Here is a 15417-nt window from a genome sequence, read left to right on the forward strand (position 1 = left end):
AGAAGGTTTCCTTCAGGCCCACTCCGTCCTGGCGGTCCCACTCTTCCCAGGGAAGACCGTCCAGATCTAGAGCTGGACGGTCTACATCCGCATGACTACCATCGGTCTCCCGGGGGTCCCTTCCAATTGGGAGGTCGACTTCTTTTCTTCAGCGACGTCTGGCTCGCCTCAGTAGAGGACGCTTGGGTCAGAGAGGTTGTAACAACAGGATACAAAATAGAGTTCATTTCTCTTCCACGGGATCGCTTCTTCCAATCCCGTCCGCCGAGGGATCTGGCCTTGGTCCCGGGGTTCTGTTCGGCCATCGCCTCTCTTCTCAGTTCTGGGGTGATTGTGCCCGTTCCCGAATCGGAACGCTTCACAGGGTTTTATTCAAACCTGTTTGTGGTGCCGAAAAAGGACGGGGCAGTTCGGCCCATTTTGGATCTCAAGTTACTCAAGAGAGTTCGCCTTCGCCACTTCCGGATGGAGTCTGTACGCTCGGTAATTGCTTCCATGGAGGAGCAGGAATTCATTGGTTCCATAGACATCCAAGATGCCTATCTGCATGTGCCCATATTTCCCGGACATCAGAAGTTCCTGCGGTTTGCGATTCACCACGAACATTACCAGTTCGTCGCGCTTCCTTTCGGGCTCGCCACCGCTCCCAGAGTCTTCACGAAGATTATGGCGGCGTTAATGGCCTTGTTGAGGATCAGAGGTCTCGTTCTTTTTCCGTACCTCGACGATATCCTGATCAAGGCTCCCTCCTTTCAACAGGCCCGCCTAAGTGTGGCGATCGTTCTAGACACCCTGTCCAGTTTTGGGTGGATCGTCAACCGGAAAAAGTCCTGTCTGGTCCCTACTCAACGCCTTGTGTTTCTGGGCCTTCTGTTCGACACTCGTCGGTCAAGGGTATTTCTCCCACAAGACAAGATCCTTTCCCTGCAGCAGGGCGTGCGATCATTACAGATCACACGATTTCCATCCCTCAGGACAGCCATGAGGGTCCTGGGGAAGATGGTGGCGGCGATAGAGGCAGTTCCCTTTGCCCAATTTCACGCCAGGCCACTCCAGCAGGCCATTTTGTCCAGATGGAACAGGTCGGCTCTATCTCTGGATCGTCCGGTTCGTCTTTCATGCCTGATCAAGCGGTCTCTCAACTGGTGGTTGACGTCTCCCCTCATTCTCTTGGGGCGGTCTTTTCTTCCCGTTCACTGGCAGATTGTCACTACGGACGCCAGCCTCATCGGCTGGGGTGCAGTGTTCCGCAATCACACTGTTCAGGGTCGATGGTTGACTCAGGAATCAGCTCTGCAGATCAATGTCCTAGAGATACGAGCGATCCATCCAGCTCTCGTCCACTGGGAAAGGCGCCTCAAGGGCCTGCCTGTCAGGATTCAGACAGACAATGCCACAGCGGTGGCGTATATCAACCGCCAAGGGGGGACACGGAGTGTCTCAGCTCTGGCGGAAGTGTCCAGAATTCTTCAATGGGCAGAGACCTTTGTTCCAACGATTTCCGCGGTTCACATTCCCGGCGTGGACAACTGGGCCACCGATTTCCTCAGCCGCGAGGGTCTCGCGGCAGGGGAATGGTCCCTACATCCAGAGGTGTTTCATCTGCTCTGCCGTCGGTGGGGAACTCCGGATGTAGACCTCATGGCATCTCGCCTCAACAGGAAAGTCCCACAATTCGTGTCCAGGTCTCGGGACCCTCTGGCAGTGGGCGCCGACGCTCTGGCCGTCCCTTGGTCACAGTTCGAGCTCCCCTACCTGTTCCCTCCTCTGCCTCTTCTTCCCAAGTTGTTGAAGAAAATCAAAGCAGAGGGGATTCCAGTCATCCTCATCGCCCCGAATTGGCCCAGAAGGTCTTGGTTCGCGGACATTGTCAACCTTCTCGCGGACGCTCCCTGGAAGCTTCCCGACAGGGCAGATCTGTTGTCTCAAGGCCCGATTTGCCACCCCAATTCTCGGTCGCTCAATTTAACGGCGTGGCTGTTGAGACCGAGGTTTTGAGACGGGCAGGATTCTCTGATCGGGTGATTCATACCATGATCCGCGCCAGAAAGCCTTCTTCTTCGAAGATCTATTACCGTACTTGGAAAGCCTATTTCTCCTGGTGTGAGACCAATGACATCGCGCCCTTGGTTTTTTCGCTCCCTTCTATTCTGGCGTTTCTGCAGGCAGGGCTGGATGCGGGGCTTGCTCTCAGTTCCTTGAAGGGTCAAGTTTCGGCACTGTCCATTTTATTTCAGAAAACGCTGGCCTCCCGGCCCCAGGTCAAAACCTTCCTCCAGGGTGTGGCTCACACGGTTCCTCCGTACCGAGCGCCCGTGGATCCTTGGGATCTTAATTTGGTTCTTCAGGTTCTGCAGGGTCCTCCTTTTGAACCTCTCAGGGACGTTTCCCTTTCCCTCCTTTCTTGGAAAGTGGCCTTTCTGGTGGCCATTACCTCCATCCGGCGCGTGTCGGAATTGGCAGCACTTTCTTGCTGCTCTCCTTTTTTGGTCCTTCATCAGGACAAGGTAGTTCTGCGGCCTCCGCCCTCTTTTCTTCCGAAGGTGGTATCTTCGTTTCACCTCAATGAGGACATTGTTCTGCCATCCTTCTGCCCGAGCCCAGCTCACCCTCGGGAGCGGTCCTTGAACAAGCTGGACCTAGCCAGGGCATTGAGAGTCTATCTAGCCCGGACGACTTCCTTGCGGAAGTCAGACTCTCTGTTCATCATTCCTGACGGGGCGAGGAAAGGTCACCCAGCCTCAAAGGCCACTATTGCGCGCTGGATCAGATCGGCAATTTTGGAGGCATACCGGGTCAAGCATCGAGTGGCCCCTCCAGGGGTCAGAGCGCACTCTACCCGGGCGGTGGGTGCCTCCTGGGCGGTGCGCCACAGAGCTTCCGCGCTGCAGCTTTGCAAGGCTGCAACGTGGTCATCGGTTCACACCTTTGTGAAATTCTACAGGGTCCACACCTACGCTTCGGCGGACGCCAGCCTAGGTAGAAGGATTCTGCAGGCTGCGCTGGCGAGTCCACTGGCCTGATGGAAGTTTGTTTCCCACCCCAGGGACTGCTTTGGGACGTCCCATGGTCTCTGTGTCCCCCAATAAGGCGAACGAGAAAACAGGATTTTTTGGGTTGCTTACCGTAAAATCTGTTTCTCGGAGCCTTCATTGGGGGACACAGCACCCTCCCATGTTCTACAACTCCTGTTCTTATGTTTGTCGGTTTGTTACAGTTGAGTTGTTTGTTCTGTTCTCAATCTATTCTGGTACTTCTCCTACTGCTTTCTGACTAACTGAGGAACTTCCTGCCGGTCGGTGGGGTGTATACGGCGGAGGAGGGGCTAACCTTTTTTTGTGCATAGTGTCAGCCTCCTAGTGGCAGCAGCATACACCCATGGTCTCTGTGTCCCCCAATGAAGGCTCCGAGAAACAGATTTTACGGTAAGCAACCCAAAAAATCCTGTTTTTCACCCTCCTGACCAGGCCAATTTTTATAATTCTGAACACTGTCACTTTATGAGGTAATAACTCTGCTTCAACGGATCCTGGTGGTTCTGAGAATGTTTTCTCGTGACATATTGTACTTTATGATAGTGGTAAAATTTCTTTAATATAACTTGCATTTATTTGTGAAAAAAAAAACAGAAATTTGGTGAAAATTTTTAAAATTTCACAATTCTCAAAATTTTCATTTCCCACATGTTTATTTTACATCTGCAGAATTTTGGAAACATTCTGCATTTTTTTTTTTTTTTTTTTAGGGACCACCTCACACCTGAAGGGACTTTGAGGGGCCTACATGGCAGAAAATACCCCAAAATGACACCATTCTAAAAACTGCACCCCTCAAGATACTGAAAACCACATTCAAGAAGTTTGTGGTTTTTTTCTTTTTAATATTTACTTTTCTTTCCCAAAAATTTTCCTTTAGATCTATTTTTTTTTTTTTTTACTTTCGCAAGGGTAACTGGAGAAAATGGACTATAAATTTTGTTGTGCAATTCCTCCTGAGCATGCCGATACCCCATATATGCGGAAAATCTACTGTTTGGGCACACAGCAGGGCTCTGAAAGGAAGGAGCGCCATTTCACTTTTTGAATGTAAAATATGTTAGCTAGTATAATTAGCGGTTGCCATGTTGCGTTTGGAGAGCCCATAATTTGCCTAAACAGTGGAAACCCCCAACAAGTGACCAGGGCCGGTATTAGACCAGGGCCGGTATTAGGCAAAGTGGGACCCCAAATGCTAACATATTGCACATCACACAGAAGCATTTGTTATATTTACATACGCTGAGATCAGGCCGCTAAATGAGTGTGATCAACAATACTGAAGTCGTTTGCTTGTTTCCCTGCCTCTTTACACCAACTGGGAAAGAATAATGGGAACAGAACAATCACTATTAGATCAATCTGTCCCCATACAGCATCATGTTATCAGCAGCACATCTGTAGTTTACACGGGCGATGTGCTGCAGAGAACAATAATTTTTGTTCCGGCATAAACATTCCAATCACTCGTTGAATATGCAGCATTTTTCTTGTTTAGTATAATACACCCTATAGTGCTCCATATATTATAACGTGCCCCACAGTCCTCCATACTGTAAAATGCACACCCCATAGTCCTCCATATAGTATTATACACTACCCATAGTCATCCATATATTAAAATACACTCCTCATTGTCCTCCATATAGTATAATACACTCCTCAGTCCTCCATATAGTATAATACACTCCTCAGTCCTCCATATAGTATAATATACTCCTCAAAGTGCTCCATATAGTATAATACACCGCCATAGTCATCCATGTACTACAATTCACTTCCAATAGTATAATGCACCCCATAGTTCTTTATAGCATAATTTATTCCCCACAGTCCTCAATACAGTATAATGCAGCCACTCCACAGTATATAATGTAGCCCCCCAGTATAATGCAGCCCCTCCATACAATATAATGTAACCTCCCATAGAATGTAATGCAGCCCTCCCTCATAGTATAATGCAGCCCCTCCATAGAATATATTGCAGCCCCCCCATAGTATATAATGTAGCCAGCCCATCCATAGAATACAACGTATCCCTCCTCATATAGTATAATGCAGCCCCCCCATAGAATATAATGTAGCCCATACATACCATTTATGGGCACATTACATTTTTTTTATGGCTTTCTATTCCGATTTTTGGGAGACAGAATGAACAAAAACTAGAAATTAAAGGAATTGCTTTTTTTAGCACACCATTCCGCCTGTGGTAAAATTGATTAAGCAGTTTTATTCTTGGGCTCGTTACGATTACAACGATACCTCATTTATATTTTTTTAGGTTTTGGCGCTTTTACACAATAAAAACCATTTTATAGAAAAAATAAATTTTTGCATTGCTTTATTCTGAGTGCTATAACTATTATTTTTCTGCTGATGGAGCTGTATGGTGGCTTGTTTTTTGCGGGACAAGATAACGTTTTCAGCAGTACCATTTTTATTTACACCAGTCTTTTTGATCGCGTTGTATTCCACTTTTTGTTCAGCGGTATGATAAAGCATTGTTTTTTGCCTCGTTTTTTATTTTACGGTGTTCACTGAAGGGGTAAACTAGTGGACGGTTTTATAGAGCAGATCGTTACGGACGCGGCGATGTACTTTTATTTATTTACATAAATGCATTTATTTGTAAAAAAAAAAATTTTATTTGGGGATTTTTTAAAAAAAATATTTTTACACAATTTGTTTTTAATTTATTACATTTATTACTATTTTACATCAGATCCCTGATCTGACACCGCAATGCAGAGTATCAGATCAGTGATCTGACAGGCAGGGAAGGAGGCATGCCGGCACCTGCTCTCGGCAGGCGTTCACAAACCACCTTCCCTGCAGTACCCGGAAGGACCCCACGGTGGAGACCACCAGATCAACGCGATCGCATTGCGTTGTTCTGGTGGAAGTGGCATCAGAGGGGGTTAAATGCCCACGATTAGTGCTAGCACCAATCGTGGGCATTGATGCAGGGTGTCAGCTGTCACATACAGATGATACCCACACGCGATCGCCGCGGCACTCAGTGTGAGGTTGCGGCGATAGCTTCGTCATACTAGCACTGCTCCGGGCACAATTGCACCTCCTGCAGAGCAGTACTAGTACGGCACATGTCACAAAGAGGTTAAAATCATAGACTGTTCATGTCTGTCAGTGGGCAAACGTACAGAATCAGCAAGGGACCAAATAATTATTTCCCCCATTGTAGATTATCAGATTTCATTCTCGGTGGTCCAAATGAAGCCACAATCCTTTCCTCCCACTACCAGCTGCTCTACAGAGCACATTATTAATCAAAGATACTGACTATATTAGAGAAAAAAAATAAAGAACAAATAGGGACAGCTCAGGGAATAACTTACCTTGTTTTTTGAGTTCTTCTGCAATCAGTTCTGTAAATTTCTTCCCATCTTTTAGGATCACGAAGCAGTAAAGACATTCTCCTTTGACAGTGTGTGGGCGGCTTACCACTGCTGCCTCTACAACTGCAGGGTGCTCCGCCAGCGCAGACTCCACCTCGGCGGTACTTAACAGATGACCTACAGGGGAAATACATGCTCACTACACAGGGCAATCGCTGCAGTATAGACCTAGCTGCTACAGGGCATGTCAAAATATGTATTTTAAGGTCATGAAAGGGAACTGGTCACCAAAAAAAGACACTAAGCCATAATAAAGCTCCTATGGAGGCGTTTAGACCTGTACTGTAATAAGGAATGCCCCATTGGATGCTGTATGTGTGGAGATGGTCTGCCATAGAATAGTAGATGGGACAGCCTAAAAAGCCTATACATCAGCACACAGACCATATGCCTTGTACTGGGGACTACAGATGAGCAAACCTGAATTTAAAAGTTTGAGATTCATACTGGAAAGTTAGGTTATGTTCACAAGTTACGTTTTTGATGTGTTTCCCCCCGCAGGCAAAACTTGCTCTTTGCAGTAAGAAACTTGCTTGGGAGACAAAAAAAAAAAAAAAAAAGCAGGTGTTGCTTACTTTTTTTTATGTCTTTTGCTGCATTTATAGTGTGTGTTTTTCCTGCGGTTTTTTTCAAGGTACATTTGTTTTTGTTTTTTATAAACGCTGGTAAAGTTTAGTGCATAAAAAAAAAAAAAAAAAAAAAAAAAAAAAAATTGATTCTACACCAGGTTTTGGCACCAAAAATGCAGGAAAAAAAAAAAAAAAAAAAAAAAAAACACCTGATACCTGAATTGTCAGCGTTTTTTGCAACACCCATTGCTTTCAAAGCAGAAAAAACGCTGAACTAGGTGACACGTTGCATTTTGCAAAAACCAAGGTATTGCACAAAATACTAATGACAAAAAAAAAACAAAAAAACAACAAGCTGCGCACATGAGATTTCTGAACTCTCAGACTTTACTGGTACTCCAATACACATGAAAATTTGTATTAAAAAAAAAACCAACACGTGAATATAGCCTTAGTGTATGTTGCTAAACACCGAACTGACTTCTCCAGGAAGTCCATTGTAATGTTCGGCATTCCAGGGAAGTCCGGAAGGAGGAAGGACAGGGGCAGAGAGAGAGAGAATATTTTCCAGCTGAAACGTTCGAGTCCCCATTGTTTTCAATGGGGTTCAGGTTCTGGTTCAAGTTCGGGTACAGCTCTGGTTCCCAAACATTGGAATGAATATAGTGTACCAGAACCTGATCTTCAACAGGTCCGCGCAACCCTACTAGGGACCAGTTGGAGTGTATGGCCTCCATACCCTACAATACAGGCCCTGTGTACTGAGCGTTGCCATCTGCATACAACCTTACAATAAGCAGAGTATGCACTATAGAAAGGTCCACATGTGATAATGTAGTGCATTTACTGTAATATACACTCAATATGTAACTATTACACTTACCTGAAACATTCAGCATGTCATCAATGCGCCCGGTAATCCAGATGTATCCATCCTTATCTCTTCTGCATCCTATCAAGCAGATGAGAAGGTCTGAGGTTAGCTGATAACTATGGTACCTGCAATACTGAAAAGGTCACTAAACTGAAATGCCCATTGCTTTCTGTTCATTTATGTATGTAGTTACATCTACTGCAACCTCCTACTCTCTGGTCTCCCTTCTAACACTCTCGCACCCCGCCAATCTATCCTAAACTCTTCTGCCTGACTAATCCACTTGTCCCCCCCGCTATTACCCAGCCTCTTCTCTCTGTCAGTCCCTTATCTGGCACCCCATTACCCAGAGACACTAGCGCAAAACCCTAACCATGACATACAAAGCCATCCACAACTTGTGTTCTTCATACATCTGTGACGTAATCTCCCGGTAATTACCTGCACGCAACCTCCGATCCTCACAAGATCTCCTTCTCTACTCCCCTCTTATCTCCTCTTCCCACAATCGCATACAAGATTTCTCCCACACATCCCCCCTACTCTGGAACTCCTTACCCCAACATATCAGACTGTCGCCTACCAAGGAAACCTTGAGAAGGAACCTGAAGACCTACCTCTTCCGACAAGCCTACAACCTACTGTATCCTCCCCTATCCCTTGTAGACTGAGCACTCGCAGGCAGGGTCCTCTCTCCTCCTATACCAATGACTTGTATTGTTCAAGATTATTATACTTGTTTTTATTATTGTTATGTATACCCCTTTACACAGGTAAAGCGCTATGGAATAAATGGTGCTATAATATTATTCATAATCTACCTTTCCTACACAGCTCTTTCTGCAATATAACTTTAGGCCATTTCTCTTTATTGGTGTTAAAAAAGAACAAAGTAAATCAACTGGTGATTAGTGTCACTTTCGATTGGCTATGACATTGGTCTGTGGCGACTCTAGTGGAGTGGGAGTACCGTTAAGAGCTGTCACAGACCACTGTAGTGGCCAATGGAATGGGGCATGGAAATAGATCGCCATCAACTCTACTGGTGTAGAACATCAACCCTTCCAGTGGTCATATGGGATATAACAAAGATACTGAGCTCTGGGCAGATAATACTAAAAAACAGCCATTAACATTGAAGCAAGTCGGTATACCTTGCAGCAGATGGCACAAGAAATACAAGTCAATCACGTAAGTGTTATAATCCTATAAGAGCAACACCATAAATAAACTAGCAAATGTAATAGTCCTTATGCATACTAGTAAACCAGAGTTAAGGCCCATATTGTTGTTAATGGACCCGAAATAAGCCCATCGACTAAATGTACACAAACTCAAATCAATCAATGCGCTATTACTTGCCAGTTTACAGATGGGAACAGAACCCACACATCATGCTGTCGGCAGCACATTCTCAGCTTACAAGAGGCATTGTGCTGTCAATAACAATGATTTTAATGCCGGCTCAAATTATCCTAACACCTGACGGGCAAAGGTTTTGCTCATTCATTGGGTGATTGTCGGCCTAGGTAGACACGCCAGCAATCGGGAACGAGCTGTCACCGATTATCCACTTGTCCAATGGGTTTAATCCATCTCTCTCTTCAGCACCTTCCCAGGGTACAGCAGTAATCTGCAGGGCTATGATGTATACCTGCGTGACTAGCCAGGTTTGCGATGCAGTACTGCAGTAAGGTTAGGGGACCACTACTCTCTGGTGGTCGCTGTATCTACCGACATTAGTGGTCACCCAGTGTCCAGGTTTTGAATCTTTAAAATGATGTATAGATATGATACCAATCCAACCATATTCCTCAAAATCATGGAAGGGCAGAATCATCTGCAGTCACTGGAAAGATTTTTTTCCCGAATGAAAGTTTCCATAATTACATTGACATACAACATGGCAGAGATAAGGATCAGTGTTGAAGTTTGTGCATCACTCACGTAAAATAACAATTAGAATAATTATCTGAGAATTCAGGATTGTGTGTCAGACATTCATTTCTACACCAATAATCTTACCATCTCCAGCTACATAATAGCCAGGGAACTTTCTGAAATACGTGTTTTCAAAGCGTTCTTGGTTGCCATACACGGTCCTCATAATAGATGGCCATGGCTGCTTGAAGACCTAAAGTTGACAAAATTGGCCAAAATATAGTTTAAGATTAGTGATGAGTGAACGTGCTGGGATAAGGCGTTACCCGAGGATGCTCAGGCACTAACCGCTGTCTTCGGAGTGCTCAATTAATATGTTCTAGTCTCCGCGGCTGCATGTCTCAAGGCTGTTCAACAGCCACAACACATGCAGCTGCGGGGCCTCAAACATATTATTCGAGCATGCTGAAAACACTCGGTTGCCACCCGAGCATACTCAGATAACACCTTATCCTAGCACGTTCACTCATCATCATAAGATACTTGGTGATTTCTCTTTTTATAACCAGGAGAAACAATATCCAACTGGAGAACCTTGGTATCACCATTTCTCAGATTGACAAAAGGGGCAACCAAAGCTGCTCTACATTTGAAGACACCACCAAAAAGCCATATGTCTACACGGAAACCATGAGTACCTAGGATTGAGTGACATTCTGAGGTTTACTGCAAATAAGTGGAGTTACACAATTTTTGCCATGAAGCTCAATGACAACCATATTTCCAGTCCAACTTTCCATCAGTGGAAAAGAAAAATAGGAGGAAAAAAAAAAAAAAAAATTATATATATATATATATATATATATATATATATATATATATTTATTTTAGTGGTGTAGTAGTAACCACTGTGTCCGCTAGGGGGCGCTGTGTGGATGTCCCAGGAGAAAGGATGAATGGCAGAATACTGAATGGCCATTATGTATCTCAAAGTGGGTGGCTTTGAGATGGAGACTTATGTGTTGATCAGCAGTGATACTGCTGAGGTGCTGCTTTAATGTGACAGGGAGAAGTCTCCAGGTAACTAGGGAGATGGGCGGGCCAGTTACCTGCAAACCCACCCAGGGGGTGTGTTTAAAGCTCTGTTGAAAAGAGTGTAAATGCTTGAAGGACCTGTAATGAGGTCAGTCATGTGACCCGGTGGGCGTGGCTATGAACCATATAATGTGGCCAGGATAGGTCACAGGTGGAGAATGCTTGGACCCGGTTGGTCCAGTGTGGAAGGTCCCGCTGAGATGGGGCTTCCTGCCTGACAGCACGTGTGGATGCTGTGAGTGAGTAATGGCTGCAAGTGCCTGAGAGTTCCCTGGAGGGAATGAATGTCTGCAGTATGGAGAAGCAGCCATGAGAGAACCCTGACGGGGTGAGATATAACTGTGAGGCTGAAAAGCCTGTGTATTGGACATTGCTAACAGAGTGAAGCTCTGTCATGGACGCTATGCCGTTTATATATTGCTGGTCATGGTTTATGATGTTTAATAAACCGCATGGACTATACTGGTTTATGGAAAACCTGTGCCGGATCTGATTTTGTGGCTGCCAAGCAAGTGATCCCCTATTTAAATGACAGCGCTACCTCACAATAATAAATATATATATATATATATATATATATATATATATATATATATATATATATATATATATATATATATATATATACACACATATATACACACACACATACACACACATATAAACATATACACACACTTTCGCAGCATACGCTATCCTTGTCAGACGAGACGTGAACATGCGAGTCTATGGGTATGCAACCCCCCACCATCCATGCAAAAAAAAAATCCCATATGGATTATCCGGATATCATCCAATTTTTACAGATATATTGTATATTCTTTAAGCACATGAAATGGTCTTTAGTCTTCTGAGTTTTTAATACATGCTGCTGTATAAAAACAGTTTGCACACAAGCAACAAATATTTTTTTGTTTTTATATGCTTGTGTGAACTTAGCCTTCCAGTGGTTTAAAGAATAACTTGTTTGGAGTACAGATGATGGCAGTGAAAGGCTCATCGCCTGTGCTTCACCAAATCTAGAGATAAACTGCTGCAGAAGATTGTTCTGATAAAACACAACACTCAGGAGGAAGACAAAAGTGCTGACCCATCACTGCCATCATCTGTACTCCAAATGAGTATGTCCTGCTATCAAAGCATCCAAAGGCAAGCAAATTTGCTGAGGAAAAGCTGGGGTATGGAAGCCACATCCATGCAAAGACAAATTCCTTAATAAAGCAATCTGCAAACTTTCATAAATTCCCATGTTGTACAAAATGATTAAAAAAAAATTAGAATAAAAACTTACTCTTTAAAAAAAAAAAATCTTAATTTGATACTGAAAAGAAATTTGAGGACTATACATTAGCACTAATGCATATTCCAACCACAGCATGTAAAGGCATGTCGCTAGGGTATACCAAACATACTGATGTTTAGTGTCTAACCACTAGAAGAGAGGGAATAAAGCCCAAGTTCCGAACACTGTACCACTCCATACCACTAACTATATAGGGAACGGTTATGTAGAGGAATTTTAGTGAATATTCGCTTTTATGCAATTGGTTGTACATGATTAGGAAAAAAAATACTTTTATCCCCATATTTAGCGCCTCATGTATCCATGGTTGTGTCTGGTACTGCAACTCAGCTCCATCAAACAGGGCTCTAGTACAATACTACAGCTTAGCTGTAGACCGGTGGAAGAACGTAGCCATTCTTGTGTCATTCTGTACATCACCTTTAATACAAATTTCTTGGATGTCACAGAATCACGGGGACAACACTTACCAGATAGCCCTCGGCCTCCCCTTCCAGCTCCTCTCCGTGCTCATTCAGTACTGCAGGAACTACTCCAAAGAATGGGAAAGTCTAGAAAACCCAGAAGTCGATCAAACCAGGATACAAACAAGCTCTAGTAAACTCGGAACTATATGCAACTATGTAAATAGGAGGTTTCAGAATATACAGTATATTGAGAAACCATCAAACGTTTATAAGACACGACAAGAAACTTCTGCCTGCAGATATACAACCCAAGCCTGAGGCAATGTGGGAGAAAAAGGGACCTTGTAATGGGAAACATGCCGGCAGAAAACCCAAAACAGACCTGGAATGCCAAGAGCTTTTTGGTCTCCTTTTTAGACACAAAATAAGCCCTAAGGGCCCATATATGCCTTCACATTTCAGTTCCAGATTTATGGGCAGCGTAATAACTATGTAGAGACATACAGACATTTAACTCATTAGTTTAGTGCCTTTGGTAACCATGTAGACACCCAAGAAAAAAATTCTCCCTGCAGGTCTAACCCCTTTATTTAACTAGTTTCGCTAAAAACTAATTATTTTTTAAAAACACATTTACACCCATCATCGTGTGTGTGGAATCCTACAAGGAGGCGCTTATGGCTACAAATTATGTGTATATATAAACTCCTAAACTGTTTATATGGGCATGCAGGTCAGAAAGAGGATTAAAATTATACCCTGATCTATGGGACGAACACAGATCTTCCGGAGAATCTGCCCCCAGAGATTATTTTAAATAAAAGGAGACGTTACCATAGTGAGACGTAGGAGATCTATGCTTGGGCCCTAGTTCTTAATTGCTCATTTACATATAAGAAAAATGAAGATGTCACTGGAATAAGGCATCAGATGGCAGATATCAAGGCATCATAGTATTCAGCTTCCTAGAACTTGTGTGCCCACATAGACGGCTTAGGAGGGTTGATCCTACTGACAGATTCCCTCTAACATCATGGCGGCATCTCTACCAGCAGATACCGTACATCATTGATGACAATCACTTACAGCAGATCCTGGCTTCAGAGGAGTAGCGGCTGGCAAAGGAGTTATGACATGGCCTCCCTGAAAATACAAAAGACATATTATATACATTTCTATTCAGTTTATGGAAAACTTAAATAATTTGTTACATTTTGTCTGGAAAGCTGGAGTTCACATAGGAAGATAACACACACACGTCAGGAGTGGTTACATTTGTATTAGCCATTCAGCCCCTTCTTGACCTGGCGATATTGTGTTTTTGTTGATTTTTATTCTTGCACTTTTCCTCTACTACTTACAAAAAAAAACATACTTATTCTTTCTATCCATATTGCCATACAATCAACGACTTCCATTTATCATTTTGACACATTGTAATGGAAAAAAAAAAAAAAACAAGTGTTTTGACGTTGTGCTGTAAGAATAACATGGCAATAGGAGTCTCCAGGTTTGTACAACTACATCTACAATAAAATTGTATATTGTTTTTTTTTTTTATTATTTAAAAAGGGGTATTCCCATCTCCAAGATCCTATCCCAATATATAGTAAGTGTATTAATATTAGCAAATACCTCCAATTAGAAATGTAGTTTAGTTCTTCTGATTCGCTATGTCTTTTACCCCATGTGCAGGGCATTGCAGTAGCTTAGGTATACAGGATTACTACTACCACTCATCTAGTGACAGTCAGTGGCTACTGGTCGTAACCATGAATACTTAAGCTACTGCAATGCCCTGCACATGGGGTAAGGGACATGGGGAATTAGAAGAACTATACTACATGTCTAATTGGAGCCATTTGCTAATATTAACATGCTATTACATATTTGAGATGGGAATACTTCAATTTAAGTGGTGTAAAAAAAAAAAAAAAAAAATTTGGAAATTCATAAAAAAATTTTTGCTTGTATTGCCTTTTTTGAGAGTTGAAGCATTTTAATTTTTCAGTCTATGGAGCACTGCATGTTTTTTTGTGTGGCGAGTATGAGTATTGAGGCTATATTGAGGTTGATTAACCACTCATGGCGTATTGATGCATTTCTTTACGGTGTTGCAGCATCTGAGAAACCACATTTCTCGCATTTCAACATTTTTCTCTGTATAGCCTTTACAGACAAGATTAGTCCATTATATATTTTGATATGACAGACTTTTAAAAAACCAGATATATCACGTATGTTCTTATTGAGGGGGGATGTGCGATTCTAATTTGTATTTTTTTTTTTTTTCCAATATTGTTGATTTTTTTTTCTTTTGCTTTTATTTATTTTCAGGGGATCTGAATCAGTGATTCGACAATCACTTGTACTATATGCTTCTATACCACGGTATTGCAGACAGTATATATTAAAAATCAGGCAGAGCTGAAGTCCACTTGCTACTGTTAGAAGCAGATGATGACTGTGTAACACAACCACCATCTGTCGGGAATAATACAAGCTCAGCTCCTGAGCCTACATCAAACATGGGGATCCAGCATATGATATGATACACAATATGTCGGGAAGTTCTGGCATATCATTTCATGTAATTCTGACTATTGCTATTCCTGTGTTCTTCCTATTAGAAATTAAACAGTTGCTGTTCTATAGAGGTGGAAGTGGACCCCCTTACCTCTTGGGCCCCCGTGTGACTGCACAAGTTGCACCAGAGGTGTCCCCGGCCCTTGATGGCAGCTGCATAAGTTTATGCAGCTGGACAAGTGGTGAGCAGGCTGTCAGACACAGCTGGACTTCCCCGTAGAAAGTGAAGAGACAGTTTACTACTGTCT

General features: G+C 43.2%; 1 protein-coding gene across 2 annotated transcripts in view; it reads right to left on the minus strand.

The window, feature by feature from the left end:
- Positions 1–15417, minus strand: part of LOC141053838 (acetyl-coenzyme A synthetase, cytoplasmic-like) — a 53803-nt gene that overhangs the window by 9452 nt on the left and 28934 nt on the right. For both annotated transcript variants that reach the window (XM_073550948.1, XM_073550949.1), the window contains 5 exons: positions 13670–13726; positions 12647–12727; positions 9923–10031; positions 7907–7975; positions 6395–6571 (listed from right to left, as the gene is read on the minus strand). In XM_073550948.1, the coding sequence (XP_073407049.1) occupies positions 6395–6571; positions 7907–7975; positions 9923–10031; positions 12647–12727; positions 13670–13726 (493 nt within the window). The remainder of the gene's footprint in view (positions 1–6394; positions 6572–7906; positions 7976–9922; positions 10032–12646; positions 12728–13669; positions 13727–15417) is intronic.

This window comes from Dendrobates tinctorius, unplaced genomic scaffold (genome assembly GCF_039654945.1).
Source record: "Dendrobates tinctorius isolate UK_male_01 unplaced genomic scaffold, ASM3965494v1 ptg000171l, whole genome shotgun sequence".
In the NCBI taxonomy this organism is placed as follows: Eukaryota; Metazoa; Chordata; class Amphibia; order Anura; family Dendrobatidae; genus Dendrobates; species Dendrobates tinctorius.